Source organism: Gopherus flavomarginatus, chromosome 8, assembly GCF_025201925.1.
Source record: "Gopherus flavomarginatus isolate rGopFla2 chromosome 8, rGopFla2.mat.asm, whole genome shotgun sequence".
Lineage (NCBI taxonomy): Eukaryota > Metazoa > Chordata > Testudines > Testudinidae > Gopherus > Gopherus flavomarginatus.
Genome location: NC_066624.1, coordinates 71,308,370 through 71,329,496, shown reverse-complemented (window position 1 = coordinate 71,329,496; position 21,127 = coordinate 71,308,370). Strand labels below are relative to the sequence as shown.

General features: G+C 45.6%; 1 protein-coding gene across 3 annotated transcripts in view; it reads left to right on the top strand.

The window, feature by feature from the left end:
* The first annotated feature begins 12,932 nt into the window (after positions 1-12,932).
* ITM2C (integral membrane protein 2C) overlaps positions 12,933-21,127 on the top strand; it is a 50,207-nt gene continuing 42,012 nt past the window's right edge. For 2 of the 3 annotated variants that reach the window (XM_050964156.1, XM_050964155.1), the window contains exon 1: positions 12,936-13,336. In XM_050964156.1, coding sequence (XP_050820113.1) covers positions 13,235-13,336 — 102 coding nt within the window. In that variant the 5' untranslated portion in view covers positions 12,936-13,234. Of the gene's footprint in view, positions 13,337-21,127 lie in introns of all 3 variants that reach the window. The other variant, XM_050964157.1, reaches the window with a different exon arrangement.

The following is a 21,127-nucleotide window of genomic DNA, read 5'->3' as shown; positions in this document are numbered from 1 at the left end:
CCCCCTAGCAAATCAACAAACTAATTCTATCAGGACTTCTTTAATTAGCTTCAGAAGCCTCATGCTTAGTTCTGTCACCATCCTTCTCCAGTGTGAATGTTATAAAACCTCCATTACTTCTCTCCCCACTCCTGCAATTAGATCCATGCAGGCAGATTCTCCCCATGCGGATAAAGTTGGAGGACTGGTGCCTTAGAGTGTAAGCTCTATGGGGCAAGGACCATAATTTCATATACACCTCTACTCTGATATAACACTGTCTTTGGGAGCCAAAAAATCTTACCCTGTTATAGGTGAAACCGTATTATATCAAACTTGCTTTGATCCACCGGGAGTGCACAGCCCTCCGCCCCGCCCCCCGGAGCACTGCTTTACTGCATTATATTTGAATTTGTGTTATATTGGGTCACATTATATCGGGGTAGAGGTGTATGTTTGTATGGAGCCTTGGGCTATGGAGCCCTGATCTGGATTTGGGTTTTTGGGTGTAACTGTGGTATTCAAAAATAATAACAAAATAGGAATAAGAAGATTGTTCTCTCAGTGCCTGGCCTTAAATAAAGCAGAGGGCATTGCTTACGCTCCCTGTCATTTATCAGCATTTCTTGAGAGATTTAGCTTTATTTTTGTTTTGATCCCTGAGTTCTGAGTTTGATCTCTGACTTCTTGTGTGACAGAGGGAGACACGTTGGATAGTTTCTTTATCACTTGAGTGGGGACAAATAAAGCAGCATTGTTACCACTATAGGGGGTTATTCTATCAGCAAGAGCACTTATTAATATGGCAGCAGGGCCAAAATAATTGCAAAAGGCTAAATTATTGGCAAGATCAGAAATTTTGTTCAAACTGTGCAGCCTAATGGCATGAACATAGGGCTGGGGACAGGAATTCCTGAACTCTAAACCTGGTTGCATCGCTGACGTGCCTCAGTAGGGTCACTTAGGGCAAAATTTTCAACTGTTTTCTTTCAGTGCCTACTTTTTTGAGTGCCCAGCTTGAGGTGCCTGGGGCCTGCACAGCACCTCTGAAAATCAAGGTCCATGATGTCTCAAATTGAGCTCCCAAAGTCAGAGGCTACCTTGGAAAACTGTGGCCTTAAACTTTTTGTGTGTTAAAACAGGGATCCTGATACATCTACCTGCCTCACAGGGATGTTGTGAGGTTTAATTAATGTCTGTATAATGTTTATGTAAGCAGAGTCAGGATAAGCTCTACCCTGACATCTGGTGGAAAGAATGTCAGAGAGTGTATTTGCATAGGCACGCCTACCCTATCCCAGACTGCTGAGCGGTGGGACTGCTTGGTGACAAATGACTCACCCTCAGTTGGGTGGTACTTGCTAGACAAGGGACATGGGTTCCAAAACCCAGTGAAGTAGAGAGGCTGGGGACAGGTATCTGTGCCTGGTGGTGCAGTCTCCTTGTGGAGCCAGAAGCACCAGTTGCACCCCCTCCTCTCTCCACTGTGGAATGTCAGAGTTGATTTTTTTTATTCCCTCAAGAATCTAAATACAGGTTACTGAGCTGAATGCACTTTGGGCTAATGGTGCACTAGTGCTGGGGCTCCCCCACTAAGAGTTGAAATCACAAAAAAGCTGAAATGACTGAGCTGAGAACACTGAGCATTGTGTTAACTAGTGGGGGAGCCTGAAGATATGCTGTGGAACGGAGCAGCTGGCGGAGTGGAGCAGTTTGTGGGGACGGCTGGAGCGGATCACGGGACAGCTGGTGGCAGCAGAGCGGCTGGCAGAGCAGAGTAGCTGTGGGACAGGTGGAGCGGCCCACAGAGTGAGCAGAGCCGAGCAGTTTTGCAGAGCAGCTCATGGAGCAGAGCAGCTGGTGGAGCGGAGCAGTTTCTGAGGACGGCTGGAGGAGCAGAGTGGAGCAACTGGTAAAGCGGAGCAGTTCGTGGAGAAGGCGGAAGCAGAACCCACGGAGAGGCAGGGCAGTTGGCCCTGGACCACGTAAGGTGCCCCTTTCTACCCAGGCTGGGGGGAGGGACCTTTACAGATAGACTCTCGAACTCTGGGGTGGCATTGACCAGAGACTATTGGGTTGTTGGACTTTGGGGTGATTGGACTTAAAACCCTAAGCGGAAAAAGGACAGTGCCAAACGTACTTGGAGGTGGGTTTTTGTTTATGGTTTGTGTTATAAACCTGTTTGTGGTGTTTCTCCAATGGGATGCCGCATTGATTCCTTCCTTTATTAAAAAGATTTTGCTACACTCAGACTCCGTGCTTGCGAGAGGGGAAGTATTGCCTCCTAGAGGCGCCCAGGGGGGTGTGGTATGTGAGTGTCCCAGGTCACTGGGTGGGGGCTCGAGCCGGTTATGCATTGTGTTACTGAAACGGAACCCCTGGATACTGAACCCGGCCCTTGTTGCTGCCAACTAGAGGGGCAGAAGGGTTACATTTAAGAATTGTAAAATGGAAGCTAAGTGCTAAGTATTGGGATTGTTACAATTCAGGTTATAATCACAGCCAACAATTCCTTTTGCAAATGAAGTTCAGCACTGGGTTAGTCCATAATATTACCTAAAGCAGCAACACTCAGCTATTCACAGTCAGAAAGTCACTCTGTCATCAACTGGAGCCCTAGAGAGTCACAGAATTAATCACATTAGATTTTTTTAAAAATGTACATAACACATTTATTATGAAATAAATGTGACACTTAGGCTATGTCTATACTACAAGCTAGGAGTGTGATTTCCCCTGCTTGTGTACACATACTCTCATTGAGCTAGCATGAGTATAAATAGCAGTGGGTGTGTACCCAGCCCAGCTAAGCCATGCTGCTGCTGCCCCTACTCATGCTACCCCAGCTCTGCTGTTATTTACACTCGTCCTTGCTCAGTGAGAGCTGGCGCAATGAGCAGGGGACTGACACCTCTAGCTCAAAGTGTAGACATAGCCTATAAGGGACAGCAATGTAAGCTCACTTCCATCTGAAAATGGAGCCTATTGTTACAAGTAAGAGCAAACATTACTATAACTGAAGAGATTAGAAAGTATATTTTTTTCTGATTTCTTTATTTAGCACACTGGCTAGTATCTACAGTTCTTTACTCAGCACTTTGTGTACAAACAGTGTCAGGGTTCCCTCCCCACTCTGAACTTTGGAGTACAGATGTGGGGATCTGCATGAAAGACCCCCTAAGCTTATTTCTACCATCTTAGATTAAAAACTTCCCCAAGGCACAAATCCTTTCCTTGTCCTTGGATGGTATTGCTGCCACCACCAAGTGATTTAGACAAAAATTTAGGAAATGGGTCACTTGGAGTCCCTAGTTCCCCAAAATATTCCCCCAAGACCCTTTATCCTCTTTTCTGAGGAGGCTTGAGAATAATGTGAGTACCAGCCAGACCCTTTGTCTCTAGGACACTGAAAATCAATCAGGTTCTTAAAGGAAGAACTTATATATTTTTTTAAAAAGCAAAAGAATCACACCTGCAAAAATCAGGATGGAAAGTAACTTTACAGGGTAATAAAAAGATTTAAAACACAAAGGAGTCCTCTCTAGGCTCAGCTTCAAAGTTACAAAAAACAGGAATAAAACTCCCTCTTACCACAGGAAAAATTCACAAGCTAAAACAAAAGATAATCTTAACATATTTTCTTGCCCTTACTTACAATTTTTGTAATCTCAGATGGATCGTTTTAGGTATGTTTTCAAGAGATGTTTTTCCTGCCTGGTTTCTCTCTCTCCATCCAGAGAGGGAACAACAAAGAGAGCATAAACAAAACTCCTCCTGCCCCAGATTTGAAGTATCTTCTTTCCTTATCAGTCCTTTTGGTCAGATGCCAACCAGGTTATTAGAGCTTCTTAACCCCTTACAGTTAAGGCAATTCAGTACTGCTACTCAGGAGGTATTTTATGCTACCCTTAGCTGTATGTTTATGTCATGCCCCTCCCTCCACCCAAATCATAGACGGTACTGGACAGCCAGTTTCACACTGGCTGTGATTTTTTCCTGGAGCTCTAGGAGAAAACAGAGTTAATAAGACACATGTACCTCTATATATACTACTAATTATATAAAAACTAACAATATTTCCCACATTTTAAGGACAATTTTAACCAGTTGATTCTGGGAAACTTTTACAGGAGAATGCATCAGCCACTTTGTTAGAAGCTCCTGAAATGTGTTGTATATCAAAATCAAAATCTTGGAGAGCTAAACTCCACCAAAGACATTTTTTGTTATTTTCCTTGACGGTATGAAGCCACTTTAGTGCAGCATGGTCGGTTTGCAGGTGGAAACGCCATCCCCAAACATATGGGCATAGCTTTTTCAGAGCATACACAATGGTGTAACATTCCTTTTTGGTGACTGACCAGTGGCTTTCCCTCTCAGACAGTTCTTTGCTGAGAAACACGACAAGATGGAATTCTTGATCCAGTCCTTCCTGCATTAAAACTGCTCCCACACCACACTCAGATGTGTCTGTGGTTACTAGGAAAGGTTTGTCAAAGTCTGGGACCCTTAGCACGTGGTCAGACATGAGTGTTGCTTTAAGCTGGTTAAAGGCCTTCTGATACTCTTCAGTCCACGGAACTGCATTTGGCTGTTTCTTTTTGGTCAGGTCTGTTAGTGGGGCAGCGATTTGGCTGTAGTGTGGTACAAATCGCCTGTAATAACCTGGCCAAACCTAAGAAGGATTGAACCTGTTTCTTTGACTTTGGGATAGGCTACTTTTGGATAGCATTTACTTTAGTCTGTATGGGGTTGATAGTTCCTTGACCCACCTGGTGTCCAAGGTATGTCACTCTGTTTAGCCCTATTTGACTCTTTTTAGCCTTAACAGTTAGTCCTGCCTTCCTTATGCACTCGAAGACTTTTTGTAGATGCTCCAGGTGTTCTGCCCATGAATCAGACAGTATGGCCACATTGTCAAGGTAGGTGACTGCAGATTCTCCCAGTCCCACTAGGAGACTATCCATAAGTTTTTGGAAGGTGGCGGGTGCATTTTGCAGCCTGAAAGGGAGCACATTAAATTCATACAGCCCCTTATAGGTGATGAAGACTGACCTTTTCTTAGCAAATTCATCTAGCGGTACTTGCCAGTACCCCTTGGTTAAGTCTAAGGTAGAGATGAACTGGATATGTCCCAGTTTCTCCAATAGCTCATCTGTGCATGGCACTGGATAGTTGTCTGGGCAAGTTACAGCATTCAGCTTACAGTAGTCCCAGGGCCGGCTCCAGGCACCAGCATTCCAAGCTGGTGCTTGGGACAGCATTCTGCAATGGGCGGCAGTCCCTGTTGTTTTGCCCCCAAGCAGCGCGCTGAAATGCCACCGCAGACAGTGGGGGCAGTCCGTGCGCCATTAGGGCAGCAGCTGTGTTTCCGTGGTGAGGGCAATTCGGCAGCAGCTTCTATGTTTAGCTGTCTGAGGTGGCTTCAGCTAAACACAGAAGCTGCCGCTGAATTGTCGCCGCCGTGGAAATGCGCCTGCCGCGCTAAGGGCACACGGACTGCTCCCACTGTCTGCGGCGGCAATTCGGCTTGCTGCTTGGGGAGGTGAAAACTGTAGAGCCAGCCCTGGGTAGTCCACACAAAAGCATATTTCCCATCTGGTTTGGGAACTAGAACCACTGGAGATACCCATGAACTTTCAGAGGGGCAGATTACATCCATCTGTAGTATGTCCTGGATCTCCCATTTTATAGCAGTTTTGGCTTGAGGAGCCACCCGGTAAGGTTGGGCTCCAATTGGGCAAGCATTACCTGTGTCGATGGAGTGGTATGCCTGTCCTGGGATAGCTGAGAACATTGGCGTGAAGCTAGCACACAGCTCCTTGATCTGCTGTCGCTGCATACGTCCAAGGATCATGGAGAGGTTCACTTCTTCCACACCACCGTCACTTTTTCCATTATAGTGGACACCTTCAGGCCACTCAGGATCATCTTCTCCCCGGACTGTAAACTGAAGAAGCTTTAACTCTCTGGAATAGAAGGGCTTTAGAGAATTAATATGATACACATTAGGCTTTAGGATTGAGGTTGGGCACGCTATGAGATAGTCCAAGAGCTCCTGGGAGCTGTTAACTGTAAATGGCCCTTCCCATGATGCTTCCATCTTATGGGCCAGGAGCGCTTTCAAGACCATGATCTGGTCCCCTACTTTGAAGGAATGCTCTCTGGCATGTTTATCATACTAGGCCTTTTGCTCTTCCTGAGCATCTTTTAGGTTTTCTTTAGCAAGGGCCAAAGAGTCTCTTAGGGTGTTTTGTAGGTTGTTTAAAAAGTCCAGAATGTTATTTCCTGGAGAAGGTGTAAACCTCTCCAATCGCTGCTTCACCAACTGTAATGGCCCTTAACCTCGTGGCCATACACAAGTTCAAATGGTGAAAAGCCCAAACTGGGATGTGGTAAAGCCCTGTAGGCAAAGAGCAACTGCTGCAACACTAGGATCCAATCATTGGAGTGCTCATTTACAAATTTACATATCATGGCCTTCAAAGTTCCATTAAACTTCTCCACCAGGCCATTGGTTTGATGGTGGTAAGGGGTGGCAACCAAGTGATTCACCCCATGAGCTTCCCAAAGGCTTTTCATGGTCCCTGACAGGAAATTAGTTCCCAATCCCATAGGGATGTTGGAGGGCCAACCTACCCTGGCAAAAAATGTCTGTTAATGCCTGGCACACACTTTTGGCCCTGGTGTTGCTTAGAGCTACTGCTTCCGGACATTGGTGTCAAAATCCATGAAAGTCAGTATGTACTGCTTTCCTCTGGGTGTCTTTTTCGGGAAAGGACCAAGAATATCCATAGCTACTCGTTGAAATGGAACCTCTACTATGGGGAGTGCCTGGAGAGGGGCTTTGACCTGGTCTTGGGGTTTTCCCACTCTTTGGCACACCTCACAAGACCGGACATAGGTAGAAATGTCCTTGCCCATTCCTTCCCAGTGGAATGACCTCCCCAAATAGTCTTTGGTCCTTTTCACCCCAGCATGGCCACTAGGATGATCGTGGGCTAAGCTTAAGAGCTTTACCTGGTACTTAGCTGGAACTACCAACTGTCTTTGAGGATGCCAGTCCTCCTGGTGCCCACCAGAAAAAGTTTCCTTGTATAAAAGTCCTCTTTCTACAAAAAATGAGGATTGATTAGATGAGCTGAGAGGCGGTGGGTTGCTTTGTGCTGCTGTCCAAGCTTTTTGGAGGCTTTCATCTGTTTTCTGCTCTGCCTGGAATTGTTCCCTTGATGCTGGAGACAGTAGTTCCTCACTGGATTATGGACTTGGGCTTGGTCCCTCTGGAAGCGATGTAGGCGAGGGGGTTGTTTCCGTTGTCTGTGAACCACTTTCTGCTGGTGCACTAGGTTGTATTTCAGGCTCTGGCTGAGTCTCTTGTGCAGGTTTAGCTGCTGCTGCCAGTGCAGGCTTGGTGGTGCCCTCTGGCGTTGGAGTTGCAGACAGTGTTACAAATACTGGATTGAGTGCTGACAATGGTGTTGGTGGTGGTTGCTCTGCCAGTTCCGGCTTTGGGACTGGTTCTGGCTGGGTCTCTGGGTCTGGATCCACTACTGCTGTTGCAGACATTGGCATGGGGTCCATTTCCATCACCTCAGTCTGGGTCACTGGTAACACAGACTGGGCCCTGGTAGAAGGATAAGGAACAGAGCTAGGTGTGAAGGCTTGCTTAGCCTGGCTGCGGGTAACCATTCTCACCCTCTTGACTAGCTTCCCATGGGAATGGGATAATCATCATGGACTGCAAAAGTCCACATTCCTGACCAGCCCTTGTACTGGACAGGCAACTTGGCTGTAGGCAAGTCAAAAGAGTGACTTGAAGGGTTGAATCATCACTTGGGCCTCTGGGTTGATGAATTTGGGACCACTAAGGATTGGTGGATAGCTGACACCTGTGCTCCACGTGATAACCTTCTTCCTGCGCACACTCACAGTTTCCCTTCACTCTGAGAGTATCTGGGAGGCATCGGGCCTAAGGACCTTTTCTGTGATCCTGGAGCAATGAACTGCAATCTGTTGCGGTTCTTGGGGCAGTTGGCCTTTACATGCCCCAGCTCGTTACATTTAAAACATTGCCCCACTGACTGCTCACTGGAGTGAAGTGGGTTGCTGGAGAATGGTGTGGTGGGACAATAAGGTGTCTAGGGTTTTCCTTGAGGTGTAGGTGGTACCTTGGGCTGCCCCCAGTGGCAGGGTGTCCCTCCTGGTATCTGCCCAAACTGCAACCAGGGTTGTTCCTCTCTGCTACCTCCACCCGTTTTGTTCCAATTTTCCCTGCCTCTCTGACGGTCTGGAACTGCTTGTATTGATCAACATAAGAAGCAAGACTTTTTGCTGATTCCATTTTTTTATCCCATAAACACTGTTTTACATCATAATTGGTCATAGTCAGGAACTGCTCCTGTACAACCAAATCACACATCCCTTCAAAGTTACACACACCCCTTCCTTTGACCCATTTATCTAATAGATCCTTCATCTGGTTTACATAAGCCATATTACTTAGTCTAGTCCCTCTCTTAAGGGCTCTAAATTTTACTCTGTAAGTTTCAGGTTTAATTTGAAATTGTTTCAAAACCAAATCCTTAAATTTACTGTAGTCAGAAGCACCCTCAATAGACATATTGTTGAATATATCCAGAGCTCTTCCAGTCAATTTTGTTACCAATGTGGTCATCTTTTGATATTCAGGAATTGCATGGAGGATGCACAGTCTCTCAAAGGTGATAAAATATTTAGCAATATCACTGGATTCATCATACTGTGGACATAGCCACTCACATTTGTGGATTTTTGGGGAAATTGAGCCAGCTGCTGAAGGGTTCCATTTTCTCCATTCCATCACTTCCAGTTCATGCTGCCTCTCTCTTTCCTTCTCCTACTGAGCATGCTGCCTCTCTCTTTCCCTCTCCTCCTTAGCAGCTTTTTCTCTTGCCACTTGGGCATCAATCTCCATTCATTTGAATTCCAGTTGTTTTTCATGTTCCTTCTTTTCCTCTTCAGCTTCCCATCTGGCTGATTCTAGTTTTTTCTGGATCTCACTTTTTGTCATATTCGATAACCTTCCTGCCCTTACCACAGCCTAGCCCGAGAGCTAGAAAAAAACAAAACAAAACAAAACCAGCTTGTGAATTCCTTGCTGTAGCTTAACTCCTCTGCCTTCAGGCAAAGAAAAACAAAAACAAACAAACAAAACCTCCAGCTGCTCTCAGCTAAAAAAAAAAAAGTGACCTTTAAAAAAAAAACAACCTTCCCTGGTTTTCAGGCAGCCAAAAGGAAAAAATGTATCCTTTTAAAATCCTGAGGTCTTACAGGTAAAGATTCAGTACAGCTGCTCAGGAGGGATTTTATGTTACCCTTAGCTGTATGTTTATGACAAATGGTTTCGGTACAGCCACTAGAAAATGAATCAGTTTCCCCCTGTTTGTGTAGGCCCGTAGCAGGCTGCAGCCCAGAGCTGGTTTTAAATAAACTGACAGTTAAACAAAACTGAAATAAAACTGGTGAGGGTTTTTTCTCCCAACTCTCCTCTGCAGCCTGGAGTCCAGGCTGCTCTCATTCTCCCTACACCAAGGAAAGGCTAGCAGCTCCTCCTCTTCCTACCACTATCTCTCCTACTCTAAAGGTAGAGGCAGATTATAAGATACATTTCTTTCCAGAGCTTGGCTTAGTCCACTGAGAGTCAGGGAGCCCTGCTCTACCCTATGTTACAAGGCTTCTGATTCCAGGCCCTAAAGAGTATGTCTACACTACACCTGGGAGTTGTGATTCCAGTATAAACAGACTCATGGTAAAAATAGCAATGTGGTATGACAGCTTCTGAGGCTAGCAACCCAAATCCAAGTCTGTCTAACCCCCTGATCCAAATAGTAACCTGTTTTTTTCCCAGATATCACCTGTTTCCCCAGAACTACTTTCTCTTTCTTAGTGTCCCCTTCTGCCATCCTCTTGGTCTACATCTACTGCAGAGCTCTTGTAACAGGATAGCCTGGCCTCATGAGACTTCCCCCACTGGCTCTTGAGGACCTGCAAACCAATGAGAAGTTCTTACACAACATGAGAAAAAAACATCAATTTTGTTTAAAAAAAAAGTTGGGAAGTGGGGGGTAGACACAGGCAAGTTAACTTCCCTAAAAGGCTTAGTTTTGGTGAAATTGATTAGTTTCAAGTTGTCTTTCTTTAATACATTTATAAAATTGACTAAATAAAGGTTGAAATATTAGACATTTTCATTTATGTTAGTTTGATATTGGCAGAAATAATGATTGAATCACCTGTCCCTCTACACCTGTTGTTTTAGGAGTTGATCCTGTAAAGAGCCTTATTAGCCTAACTTCAATTCTAGGCAAATTGGTTGAAACTATAGTAAAAAACAGAATGATCAGATACATAGATGAACACGATCTGTTGGGGGAAAAGTCAACATGGCTTATGTAAAGGGAAATCATGTATCACCAAGCTATTAGAATTCTTTGAAGGTGTCAACAAATATGTGAACTAGAGTGATCCAATGGATGTAATGTACTTAGATTTTCAGAAAGCCTTTGACAGGGTCCGTCATCAAATGCTCTTAAGCAAAGTAAGCAGTCATAGGATAAGAGGGAAGGTCCTCTCCTAGATCAGAAACTGGTTAGAAGACAGAAAACAAAGAGTACCTTCAATATAGTGTGCATTTTTGGTCACTCCATATCAAACAAGAGATATGAGAATTGGAAAAGGTACAGAGAAGGGCGACAGAAATGATTAGCAGTATGGAATAGCTTCTGTATGAGGTGAGATTTAAAATGAGATGTTTCATTTTGGAAAAGAGATTACTAAAGGGGGATATGATAGAGGTCTATAAAATTATAAATGGTGTGGATAAAGTGAATAAGGAAGTGTTACTTATTTCTTTATGAAACACAAGAACCAGGGGTCACCCAATGAAATTAACAAGCAGCAGATTTAAAACAAAAAAATGGAAGTACTTCTTTACACAATGCACAGTCAACCTATGGAACCCATTGCCAGGGGATGTTCTGAAAGCCAAAACTATAACTGAGTTCAAAAAAGGACTACATAAGTTCATGGTCAGGGATGCAAACCTGTGCACTGGGTGTCTCTAGCCTCTATTTGCCAGAAGCTGGGAGTGGATGACAGGGGATGGATCACTCAATGATTACCCGTTCTGTTCATTCCCTCTGAAGCACCTGGCATTAGCCATGTTGGAAAACAGGATACTGGGATAGATGGACCATTGGTCTGACCTAGTATGGCTGTTCTTATGATCTTAGAGACATCCTGATTATACTGATTGAGCGGTTTCCTTAGGAAAAGATGATTGGGTGTGATCGTTCAAAGACATGCACATGTTTAACTTTACTGGCTTGACTTCCTGTGGTTACTTACAGTGCATAAGTCTTCGCAGGATTGGGAAATACATTGCCATATTTTTTCCTGAGGCAACCACCGCATCATCCTTCTGAGGGTGTCTAATCTTATCAAACCTGAGCAGAGACCTGTATGCATATGGTTCAAGTGATACATAAGCAATAGTGGTTGTGTTCTAGAAAACAAATCTCTTAGATAGTTGACATTTAAAATGTGACTGCTGGCTGGTGCAGTAATCATCTTTATATGTGTAAGGATGGATTTTTAACTTGTAACATTGAGAGCTTGAGTATGTTCTTCAGTGGTGCACATTACTAAACGTTTTGTAAAATCAGCCCCTTTCCCAAAATATAGGATGATATGTGCTGCACAATGTTAGTATTTATTTATACAGTACCTGAAGGCATGCTAGGCACACAAAGGCAGAGGTCCCTGTCCTGAAGAGCATGCAACCTAAGGTCCAGGTGAAGTGACTGCAGGATGAGGGCCTAATTTTAGACATGACACAAGTAATGAGTGTAATTGAGGGAATGGAATACGAAAAGACAAGGTTCACACTGACAAAATCATGTGGTTGCTTATTTATGCTACGGGCACGTCATGTTTGTTCCATTAGACTTATTTATTAATGGTAAATTAACTCACTTCTTGTAGATCAAAGGCAATACAGGACTGATTTTTTGTTTTAGGGGAGATTCACATGAGGAGAGGATGTTATGTGGAACAAGGATGAGGGGCAATGCATATAGGGGTGCACCCTGTATCTGAAGAATCGGGTCTGTATATACCTTTCAGTTATTTAATGCATATTTATACCATAGATCACAATGCCTCCATGAGAAACATTTTTCTTAAACTTACAAGCCTGAAAAGAGAGTAAATTAAATGCATAAAACCATGAACAACTAGTGTTGTCTTTTACATGGAGAAAAGCAAAGTTAGGCACAGTTTGTGTCCTCCCCCATCCTTTCTCTTGAATCTAGGATGTTTTGTCATAGAAGTGCCACGTTTTATTATTTATTGTTAATGTACCATGTCTGGTATATAAAAATCTCTGCAATTCCTAAACAATGGAGGTAATCAAGTATGAATTCCAGCCTTAACTTTCAGCTGTTGGGTTTGCCTGTTTAAGCCAGATGCTACACTATTTTAACATTTAGGGCTAGATTTTATATTCTTACATTGACTAGTACCTTGCTCTATCAGTGGTCTCATTGGAGTTAATAAACTACTCTTGGGGCATAGCATTACTAAACCCGAAGAAAGGCATCAGGGTATGGTCAGTGGTGGATGCTTTCCAAATACATTTAAGAAATGCATGAGAATTTTTGTTTTAAAACTGGAATGCTGAAGTGAGAAAACAAATCCCAGCTTCTACTGTTGTGTGTTGTATTAGGACTAATTCATGGCAAGTATGATTCTAGCCATGATGGGGGAAATACTTTATCCACGTAACTGACCCAAATCTTTGTCATTTTATGCAGAAAGGGGGAGAGTGGGTTACTAGGAGGGAAGAAAAGGGCAAAAGGAGGAAGGGGGCTAAAGCGTTCCTGGCCAAGCTGTTGCAGACGCTGTAACTTTTTCATGTATGTGCTTCTGATCCGCTTCTGCAGCGCAAAAGGCGCCCCGCAAACCCAGCGCGTTAGGAAACGCTGCAGGTGTGTTGCAAGGAGCTCCTCTTCTCCCACATCCCCCGCAGCTAGAAACCCAGGGGCGCCGTTTCCACCCAGAGAGGCCAGTTTCACAACCTGGCGCGGGTGTGCGGAAGGGGGAGCACGGAGCGGCCATTAACTCTTGCAGGGCCTGACTTGCGGCGCCTGCGCTAGTGCTCTGGGTGTGAGCGGCGGCGGCGGCGTGAGCGGGCTGTCCCGGGGCGCAGCGCCGAGCCATGGTGAAGATCAGCTTCCTGCAGCCGGCGGCCGGACTCAAGCCGGAGAAGGCGGCGGAGGGCGATGGGGTCAATTCGGAAATTCTCCTGCCTCCGTGCGGGGTGAGTCGGGGCGCGGGCTCCAGCGGGCGCCCCCTGTTCTCCGCCCCGGGGCGGGGGAGCAGCAGGGTGCAGCGCGCCTCCAGCCGCTGCGGTGCCAGGGGAGGCAGAGTGGCCGCTCTGCGGGCGTCCTGTGCCTTGGGGTGTGGGGCTCCCCCGTGCACGGTGAGCCTGGGGCTGGGGGCTCCAGACATGGCAGCGCACCCACACTACTGACCGCCCCCCTATGCACGGTGAGCCTGGGGCTGGGGGCTCCAGACATGGCAGCGCCCCCGCACTACTGACCGCCCCCCTATGCACGGTGAGCCTGGGGCTGGGGGCTCCAGACATGGCAGCGCCCCCGCACTACTGACCGCCCCCCTATGCACGGTGAGCCTGGGGCTGGGGGCTCCAGACATGGCAGCGCCCCCACACTACTGACCGCCCCCCTATGCACGGTGAACCTGGGTCTGGGGGCTCCAGACATGGCAGCGCCCCCGCACCACTGATGCCCCCCCCATGCCAGGTGAACCTGGGTCTGGGGACTCCAGACATGGCACCGCCCCCACACTACTGACCGCGCCCCCCATGCCCGGTGAGCCTGGGGCTGGGGGCTCCAGGCAGACAGCCCCCCCCTACTGTCCCCTGCCATGAGCTGGGTGTGTGTAGGTGTCCAGATATGTTATCCTATCCCCTACCCGGTTCCCAACCCACTCTGTCATGTGTTTGTTTTTATTTTGGTGGGGGGGCGGCTTTACCGAATGTATCTGTGCTTGCTTCCTCAGTGTATTGTGAGTCTGGGGAGCCCTGAGCATCTCCCCCTCACTCCCCTCCCATTGTGTATTGCTAGTCTGGGTGGCCACGGGGCCTTTGGGGTCATTTTAGGCCCCAGAGCTGTAGAGAAAAGAGCAGCGAGCTGGGACACAGCGCATGCTGACTGGGTAAAAAATGTGCACTGCCTCCTGCTCTGGTTTGTAAGCCTCTTATTTTGCTACAGAGGTTTTAAAAGTGAAATCCTGCTTGTGAAGGCATTCCCTCTTCCATCCCCTGGGCAGTAGTGCAGTGGTGGTGTGGGGGAACCAAGAAATGTTGTTGGTGATGGCTCTGGTGCCTGCTTTTGCTTAGTTTTAGACTTCCTCGATATCACTCCACTCCTCTGCTCTGCGATCTTTCGCTTGCACGTTTTCCCTCCTGCCTAGAAGGAATGGCTGTCATTTCCCTCCAAAGCCTGCATGGAACATAAATAACACAGCCAGATTTGAGCATGCAGAGCCCTGTTTACCATTTGGGATTTTTCTGTTAGTTTGTTTCTGTATAGCTGAGTCTGTATAGGGAGATCACTTCCTCCTTCAGCCACCCGAAACCCATGTCCAGATAGCCTGCTGAGTCCCTGAGTGGGCATGTCTTTGTCCCTGTTGTTTAGGAAACTGTCCTTGACTCTTGTGAACTGCAGCCCCCTTTGTCTTGACGGTAGATCAACTTGGAATTAAAAAGACATCAGCAGATCTTGGCACACTGTTGACTTGTTACTGGGACATCTGGACTCATTTACCTGACATGTGTTCCCCCCACCCCCATAGCTGGCCTCACTTATGTTTGCTGTTAAAGGGCTACCCATTGAAACAAGGGCCCATTCTTTCCTACCTGTTCCCGAAGTCACAAATTCAGCATTATGTGACATCAGCCAGTTCCATGGCAACAGATTGTGATGACATAGGTACAAGATTATAATTGTAGGCTCAATCAGGGACAAGCTGGGTTGTTAGAGAGGGAGACATCCGATTTTCGCTTGATGGTAGCAAAGGAAAAACAGAAGCATTGGGCAGCTTTTAATATTAATTATACCCATTTTTCACCTCCCTGCCCACACCAAGTTAGACCTGATGTGAATTCTCTGTAAGCTTTTTTTTTGCAGGAGTGTGGGGGAGGGGAGTGAAAGGGCTCAGCATAGCTACTGCTTGTGATTTTCTTGCATGAGCAGACACCATAAAAGAACAAAGCTGTATGGCACTGTAGACAATGATTTGTCCTAGGATGAGAAATGGGCATATTGAGAGGCAGCTGGGCATACTATTGTAGGGAGTGGTCCTGCTTGGGCAATAAAGATACAAGATGGGACCAATAAATACAAATATTGCAGCAAAAAATGCCTTTTGGCCCTGGGCATTCACTTGGGTGGAGGTGATCTGGGGCTAATTGTTCCAGGATGATGATCAAATGAAAAATGTCTTTTGATTGAAGTTCATCATTAGCGTGGAGAAGAGAGTGGGAGAAATGAACATCTGAGGTCTTGAGGAAATTCTGGGATCTTGGAAAGATTAGGAACCAGGGGAAGGAAGTGGTGATAAAGTGTAACTAAGAGCATGGCACAGTTGTGCTCAGATTATTCACTTTTTCCCAAGATAGGAGTTGATGTTCCCAACTTGAATTTACTTTGCTGGCTTTGATTTACTTTCGGTAATGGATGATTGAGAAAGGAAAGGTCTTGCACAGAGGTGACTAGTGGGAGGGACACAAAAGGAGGTATCTGCTAAGCGGGGAGAGGGGAGTCCTGTGGAGATTGGGATCCTGCCAGGCACAGAGGTGTTTTGGGTGTATTATTACCTCCTGGGAGTACTAGGTTGTTCTTGAGATCATGGGATCTAATTGATGCTGATGTGTCCCAACCAAGGAATGCTGTAATACGGTAATTGGCAGTGCGTATTGCATGCTAGTGGCTGTGTATATGGTACCTCTCAATCAGAATGAAGAACTATTCCTAGATGAAGAGATCAGTATTGTCACATATTGATATGAATCTAAGTACTCCTCAAATCACATGAACTGTTAACGAGCTCCTCCTGCAAGGTGTTCTTTGGAGATGGACCCCCACTTGAAGTTAATGAAGGTCCATGCAGGTGTGCATGTGGAGCGTCTACCTGAACTGAACAACTTACAGGATCAGGGCCAGCTTAACTGACAACACTATCTGATTTAAAATGCTTGTGAAACAGATGGTGGCATTTAAACAACATTTTACATCCCTTCACAAGTCCCTGAAAGTGTGTGCAAAGTTTGATTATTTATTACATCCTGATATACCACTGTGTTGAGAAAAATTGTGATGTATCTATGTTGATACCAAGCTGGATGTTCTGAAGTGCATTCTGGCTCTGGGAAGTGTCTGCCAGAACGAGATTGTGCAATTCTCTGTGAAGGTTCCATTTATAAAGGATTAATAATAGGTGGTTTAATAAATTGTTTAATTTTTAGAGTCCAGCAGGTCAATAGGTTGATCAAAACCGTGATCTTCTCTAGCACCCCCTACTGATATGCTTATGACTGTACATAAAACGTATTACTAGAGTCTGTGTAACAGGCTTAAAACATCTATTAATCATTAACCTTTTATAAGCTATTTATAAATGGAACCTTAATATAAAGTATCACCATTTATGGTCTCTCCCTGATTTTCGGATCCAATTTGCTCAGGGTTATTTCTCTTTCTTCTTCTCCCTTCAACTTTCACCACTGAAAACTCCACCAGAATTGGAAAATCATGCGGGTTTCTTTTGGCTCGCATGTCACTTGCAATAAAGATTTCTACAACTGGAACTTAGTTAATAATTTTACTGATGTTGCATGAGTCATCTTCCCTTCTTCTGGTCTTTTGAAAATAGGAGTTAAAAAGTAGCAAAAGCTTACTTCACTCAACAGTGTTACCAACGCCAAGCATTCAAAAATCATGAGGTTGGCTTAGTTCATGAGATTTAAAACACAAACGAATGTTGGGTCATTCTTCTTTGCCTTTTGGTTTCTGAGTCTTTAGGATCCACTTGAGTCTTGTTTTCAAGCTTTATTTTTTTCCTCCAGCCCCCCAAAAATATACCATTTTTAAAAATGAAAGCTGGGACTCTTAAGTAGTCTCTGGAGTCCAGCAGTTGGGGCTTTAAGAAAAACGCCAAATATTGCAAGATTTCTGATCAAATTGAAAGTTAGCAGCACCAAATCAGTGACAATGAATGCACATAGGGAGCGTGTGAGAGAGTGGTATTTTTATGATGTCACTTTCCAGACTAGAACCACACTTTAAAGGATTAGATATTTATTATATTATCTTGTGTGTGTGTGTAACTCATGCTAATTGGACCAAAAGGGAGACATATTTCCCTTTTGTATAACAGAACAACTTTTACTTACTCAGTGGGGTTTCTCATTCAATAGGGGAAGGAGTAGGGGGGCCGTGGTATTGCTACCCTTTCTTCTGCACTGCTGCTTTTGGCGGTGCTGCCTTCAGAGCTGGGCGCTGGGACAGTAGCCACCACTGTCCACTCTGTCTTCAGATCTGGGTGGCTGTATACTAGATTTCCTTAGGGAGACTAGATTTCATAGTTTGTGATGCAATTTTCACAGCTATGAATTCGGGAGACCCCTAATTATAAAAAGTTCATAAAAGAGGAGTCTGACAGCAACCCCAAGTGATGCAGCAGGGAGGTACAATGCTGCACAGTTGAGGTGATTGGTTTCATTTGGAGAGACACTGTAATTCAAACTCAATCAGAAAGTCTACATAATTTTGAGGCAATCACAATGTTTGAATATTTTGTAGTGAAAGCAATCTACTTGTCATTAACACAACCTGGAAGACTCTTAACAGCGTTGCTGAGTGTGGATTCAATAGTCTTTGGGGTTATGTAGTCAGCGGAATGACTTGTATTATCTTTTATTAAAATATATTTCAACATACTTAACTGCTTTCAGTATAAGTTTTAATCAGGCTTGTTTTGATTTAAGTGGAAAAGTACAGTTATATATGCAGATATTTTCAAATACACTGATGACAAAACAGCTTATTGTCTTTTATTTGTGGATGATCATGACACACAGGTAAAGTCAAAAGATTTAAACAAGACACAGAAGTCATTCTTCCGCTTTACTCTGCGCTGGTTAGGCCTCAGCTGGAGTATTGTGTCCAGTTCTGGGCACCGCATTTCAAGAAAGATGTGGAGAAATTGGAGAGAGTCCAGAGAAGAGCAACAAGAATGATTAAAGGTCTTGAGAACATGACCTACGAAGGAAGGCTGGAAGAATTGGGTTTGTTTAGTTTGGAAAAGAGAAGACTGAGAGGGGACATGATAGCAGTTTTCAGGTATCTAAAAGGGTGTCATCAGGAGGAGGGAGAAAACTTGTTCACCTTAGCCTCTAATGATAGAACATGAAGCAATGAGCTTAAACTGCAGCAAGGGAGATTTAGGTTGGACATGAGGAAAAAGTTTCTAACTGTCAGGGTAGTTAAACACTGGAATAAATTGCCTAGGGAGGTTGTGGAATCTCCATCTCTGGAGATATTTAAGAGTAGGTTAGATAAATGTCTATCAGGGATGGTCTAGACAGTATTTGGTCCTGCCATGAGGGCAGGGGACTGGACTCGATGATCTCTCGAGGTCCCTTCCAGTCCTAGAGTCTATGAATCTATTTGTTTAGACAGCCTTTAAAAAGGCACTTAAGATTAACAGACCTAACCTGTGATGGCCTCAGCTCTCCACCCCAGTAGTAATGGGTAACTATCCTACAAGGATGGTGCAAGATCTGGAGTAAGGGGTTTCTTAAAAATCTCTTATAGGAAAGTGGGATAAGGGGGTTTGGAAGATAGGGTTGTCAACCGAACACCCTTGCCCTGTCTCCCCCCCCCCCCACTCAATCGCTCCCTCCCTCCTTTGCTCTCTCCACCCTCTCTCACTTGGTCATTTTCACTGGGCTGGCTCAGGGGGTTGGGGTGCAGGAGTTGGTAAAGGCTCTGGCTCTGGGTGTGGGTGTGGGAGGGGGCTCTGGGCTGGAGCTGAGGGGGTTGGTATATGGGAGGGGACTCTGGGCTGAGGCTTTGGGGTTGGGCTGGGGATGAGTGGTTTGGGGTGTAGGAGGGGCTCCAGGCTGGGATTGAGGGGTTTGGAGGGTGGGAGGGCGATCAGGGCTATTGCAGGAGGTTGCAGGGGCAGGAGGTCGGGGTGCCAGCAGTGAGGGCTGAGGGTGTGAGCTCTAAGTTGGGGTTGAGGGTGCAGGAGGGTGCACCGGGCACAGGTCGAGGGGTTTGTGGGTGGGGGATCAGGGCTGGGGCAGGGGTTTGGGGTGTAGGAGGGGGTAAGGGATGCAGGCTCTGGGCGGCGCTTACCTCAGGCAGCTCCTGGAAGCTGCGGCATGTCCCCCCTCCTGCTCCTATGCAGAGGCATGGCCAGGTGGCTCTGTGTGCTGCTGCATTTGCAGGAGCTGCCCCTGCAGTTCCCATTGGCTGGGAATAACGGCCAATGGGAGCGTCAGCCGGCACTTGGGGCAGAGGGTAGTGCATAGAGCCCCCTGGTTGCCCCCACATGTAGGAGCCAGAAAGGGGACATGCTGCTGCTTCTAGGACCTGCATGGAGCCACAGCAGGTAGGGAGCCTAATGTAATCCTTCTGTGCCACCGACCAGACTTTTAACAGCCCAGTTAGTGGTGCTGATCGGAGCCACCAGGGTCCTTTTTTGACTGGATGTTCCAGTCGGAAACCAGACACCTGGCAACCCTATTGGAAGAAGGTATTCCTAATTTCCAGCCCTCTTTTTACCTGGTTGCAGTTCAGGTCAGAAACTATGACTGAGCTCCCCACTTTGCTGAGTGCGAAGCAAAATGCCACTTCCAGCAAATGTAGTGTTGGGTGTCAGCAAGCAGGACTGCAATAGTGCTTAGTATGGCTCTGGTAAGACTGCACTTGGAATACTGTTTTCAGCTGTGGGCTTTTAATTTCCCAGGGAGACAGATGCCAATTGAAGGGAATGCAGAAAGGAGTCATAAAATGATCAGGGGCTTGAGGGATTGATTTAAGATGAAAGGTTGAAGAGCATTGTTAAATAATGATTAAATCTGTGAGATATTCACCAACACCTTTCAAATATTTGTAAACACAGAGAGGGAGCAGAAATACTTAGCATGGACTGAGGGACCTGGGGATGTCAGAGGGGGATACAGCTGGAAGTAATTGGATGAAATTAAGGAAGGGGAAATTTTTAAATGTTTAAAAAAAAAAAATCTTCCTGTCACAAAATGGGCAATGTGTTAACTTGGTGTGGGTGTAGGGAATTATCCAGCATTGGAAGAGCTAGCAGCCTCATCCCTTTCCTATTGAAATCAAATGGAAATTTTGCCATTGATTTAGTCGGAGCAGGATTGGGACCTAAAATATTGAATTAGTATTCATGCTTTTCATCTTGAACCTGGTCCAAAGTCCACTGAAATCAATGGGAATCTTTCTGTTCTCTTCAGTGGGCTTTGAGTCATGACTATTCTGTTCATCACTGTGCAATGCTGAAAGTGCTTATTGAGTGGCCATGTCTGCTGCCCTGTGATCATCCTGTACCCCTTGATGGAGCCTGAATCCTTGCTTCTTTTTGTGTGGCCTCCCTCATATCAGATGGACCTTCATTTTGTGGCATCCTGATTTTCTCCCTGCAGAGTTGCTAGCATCCACTGTAACAGCTCTGATGATGATTACAACCAGCACAAGAAGAATAGGTCTGGCTGTTGGAGTAACTGCGAGTACTTACTGTGAGCATGAGTTACCTGGCTCTAAAGGAGTTAACAGTGTAAAAAGGCCTAAATTTCTTTTCTGGCAATTATGGGGCCTTGGGGATTTTCTTCCTGGGTGCACTGTATTTCATCACTCCCACAATAATGACCCTCCCCTACTTCAGTGACTGCCATAATCAGATTTCCCAATAAAAAGCAAAAGGTCACTTTGAAATGCAGAAGGTTAGGTCCTCTGTGCCATAGCGTGAGGTGAGCATTGTCTCCTATTGCAGGGACTGA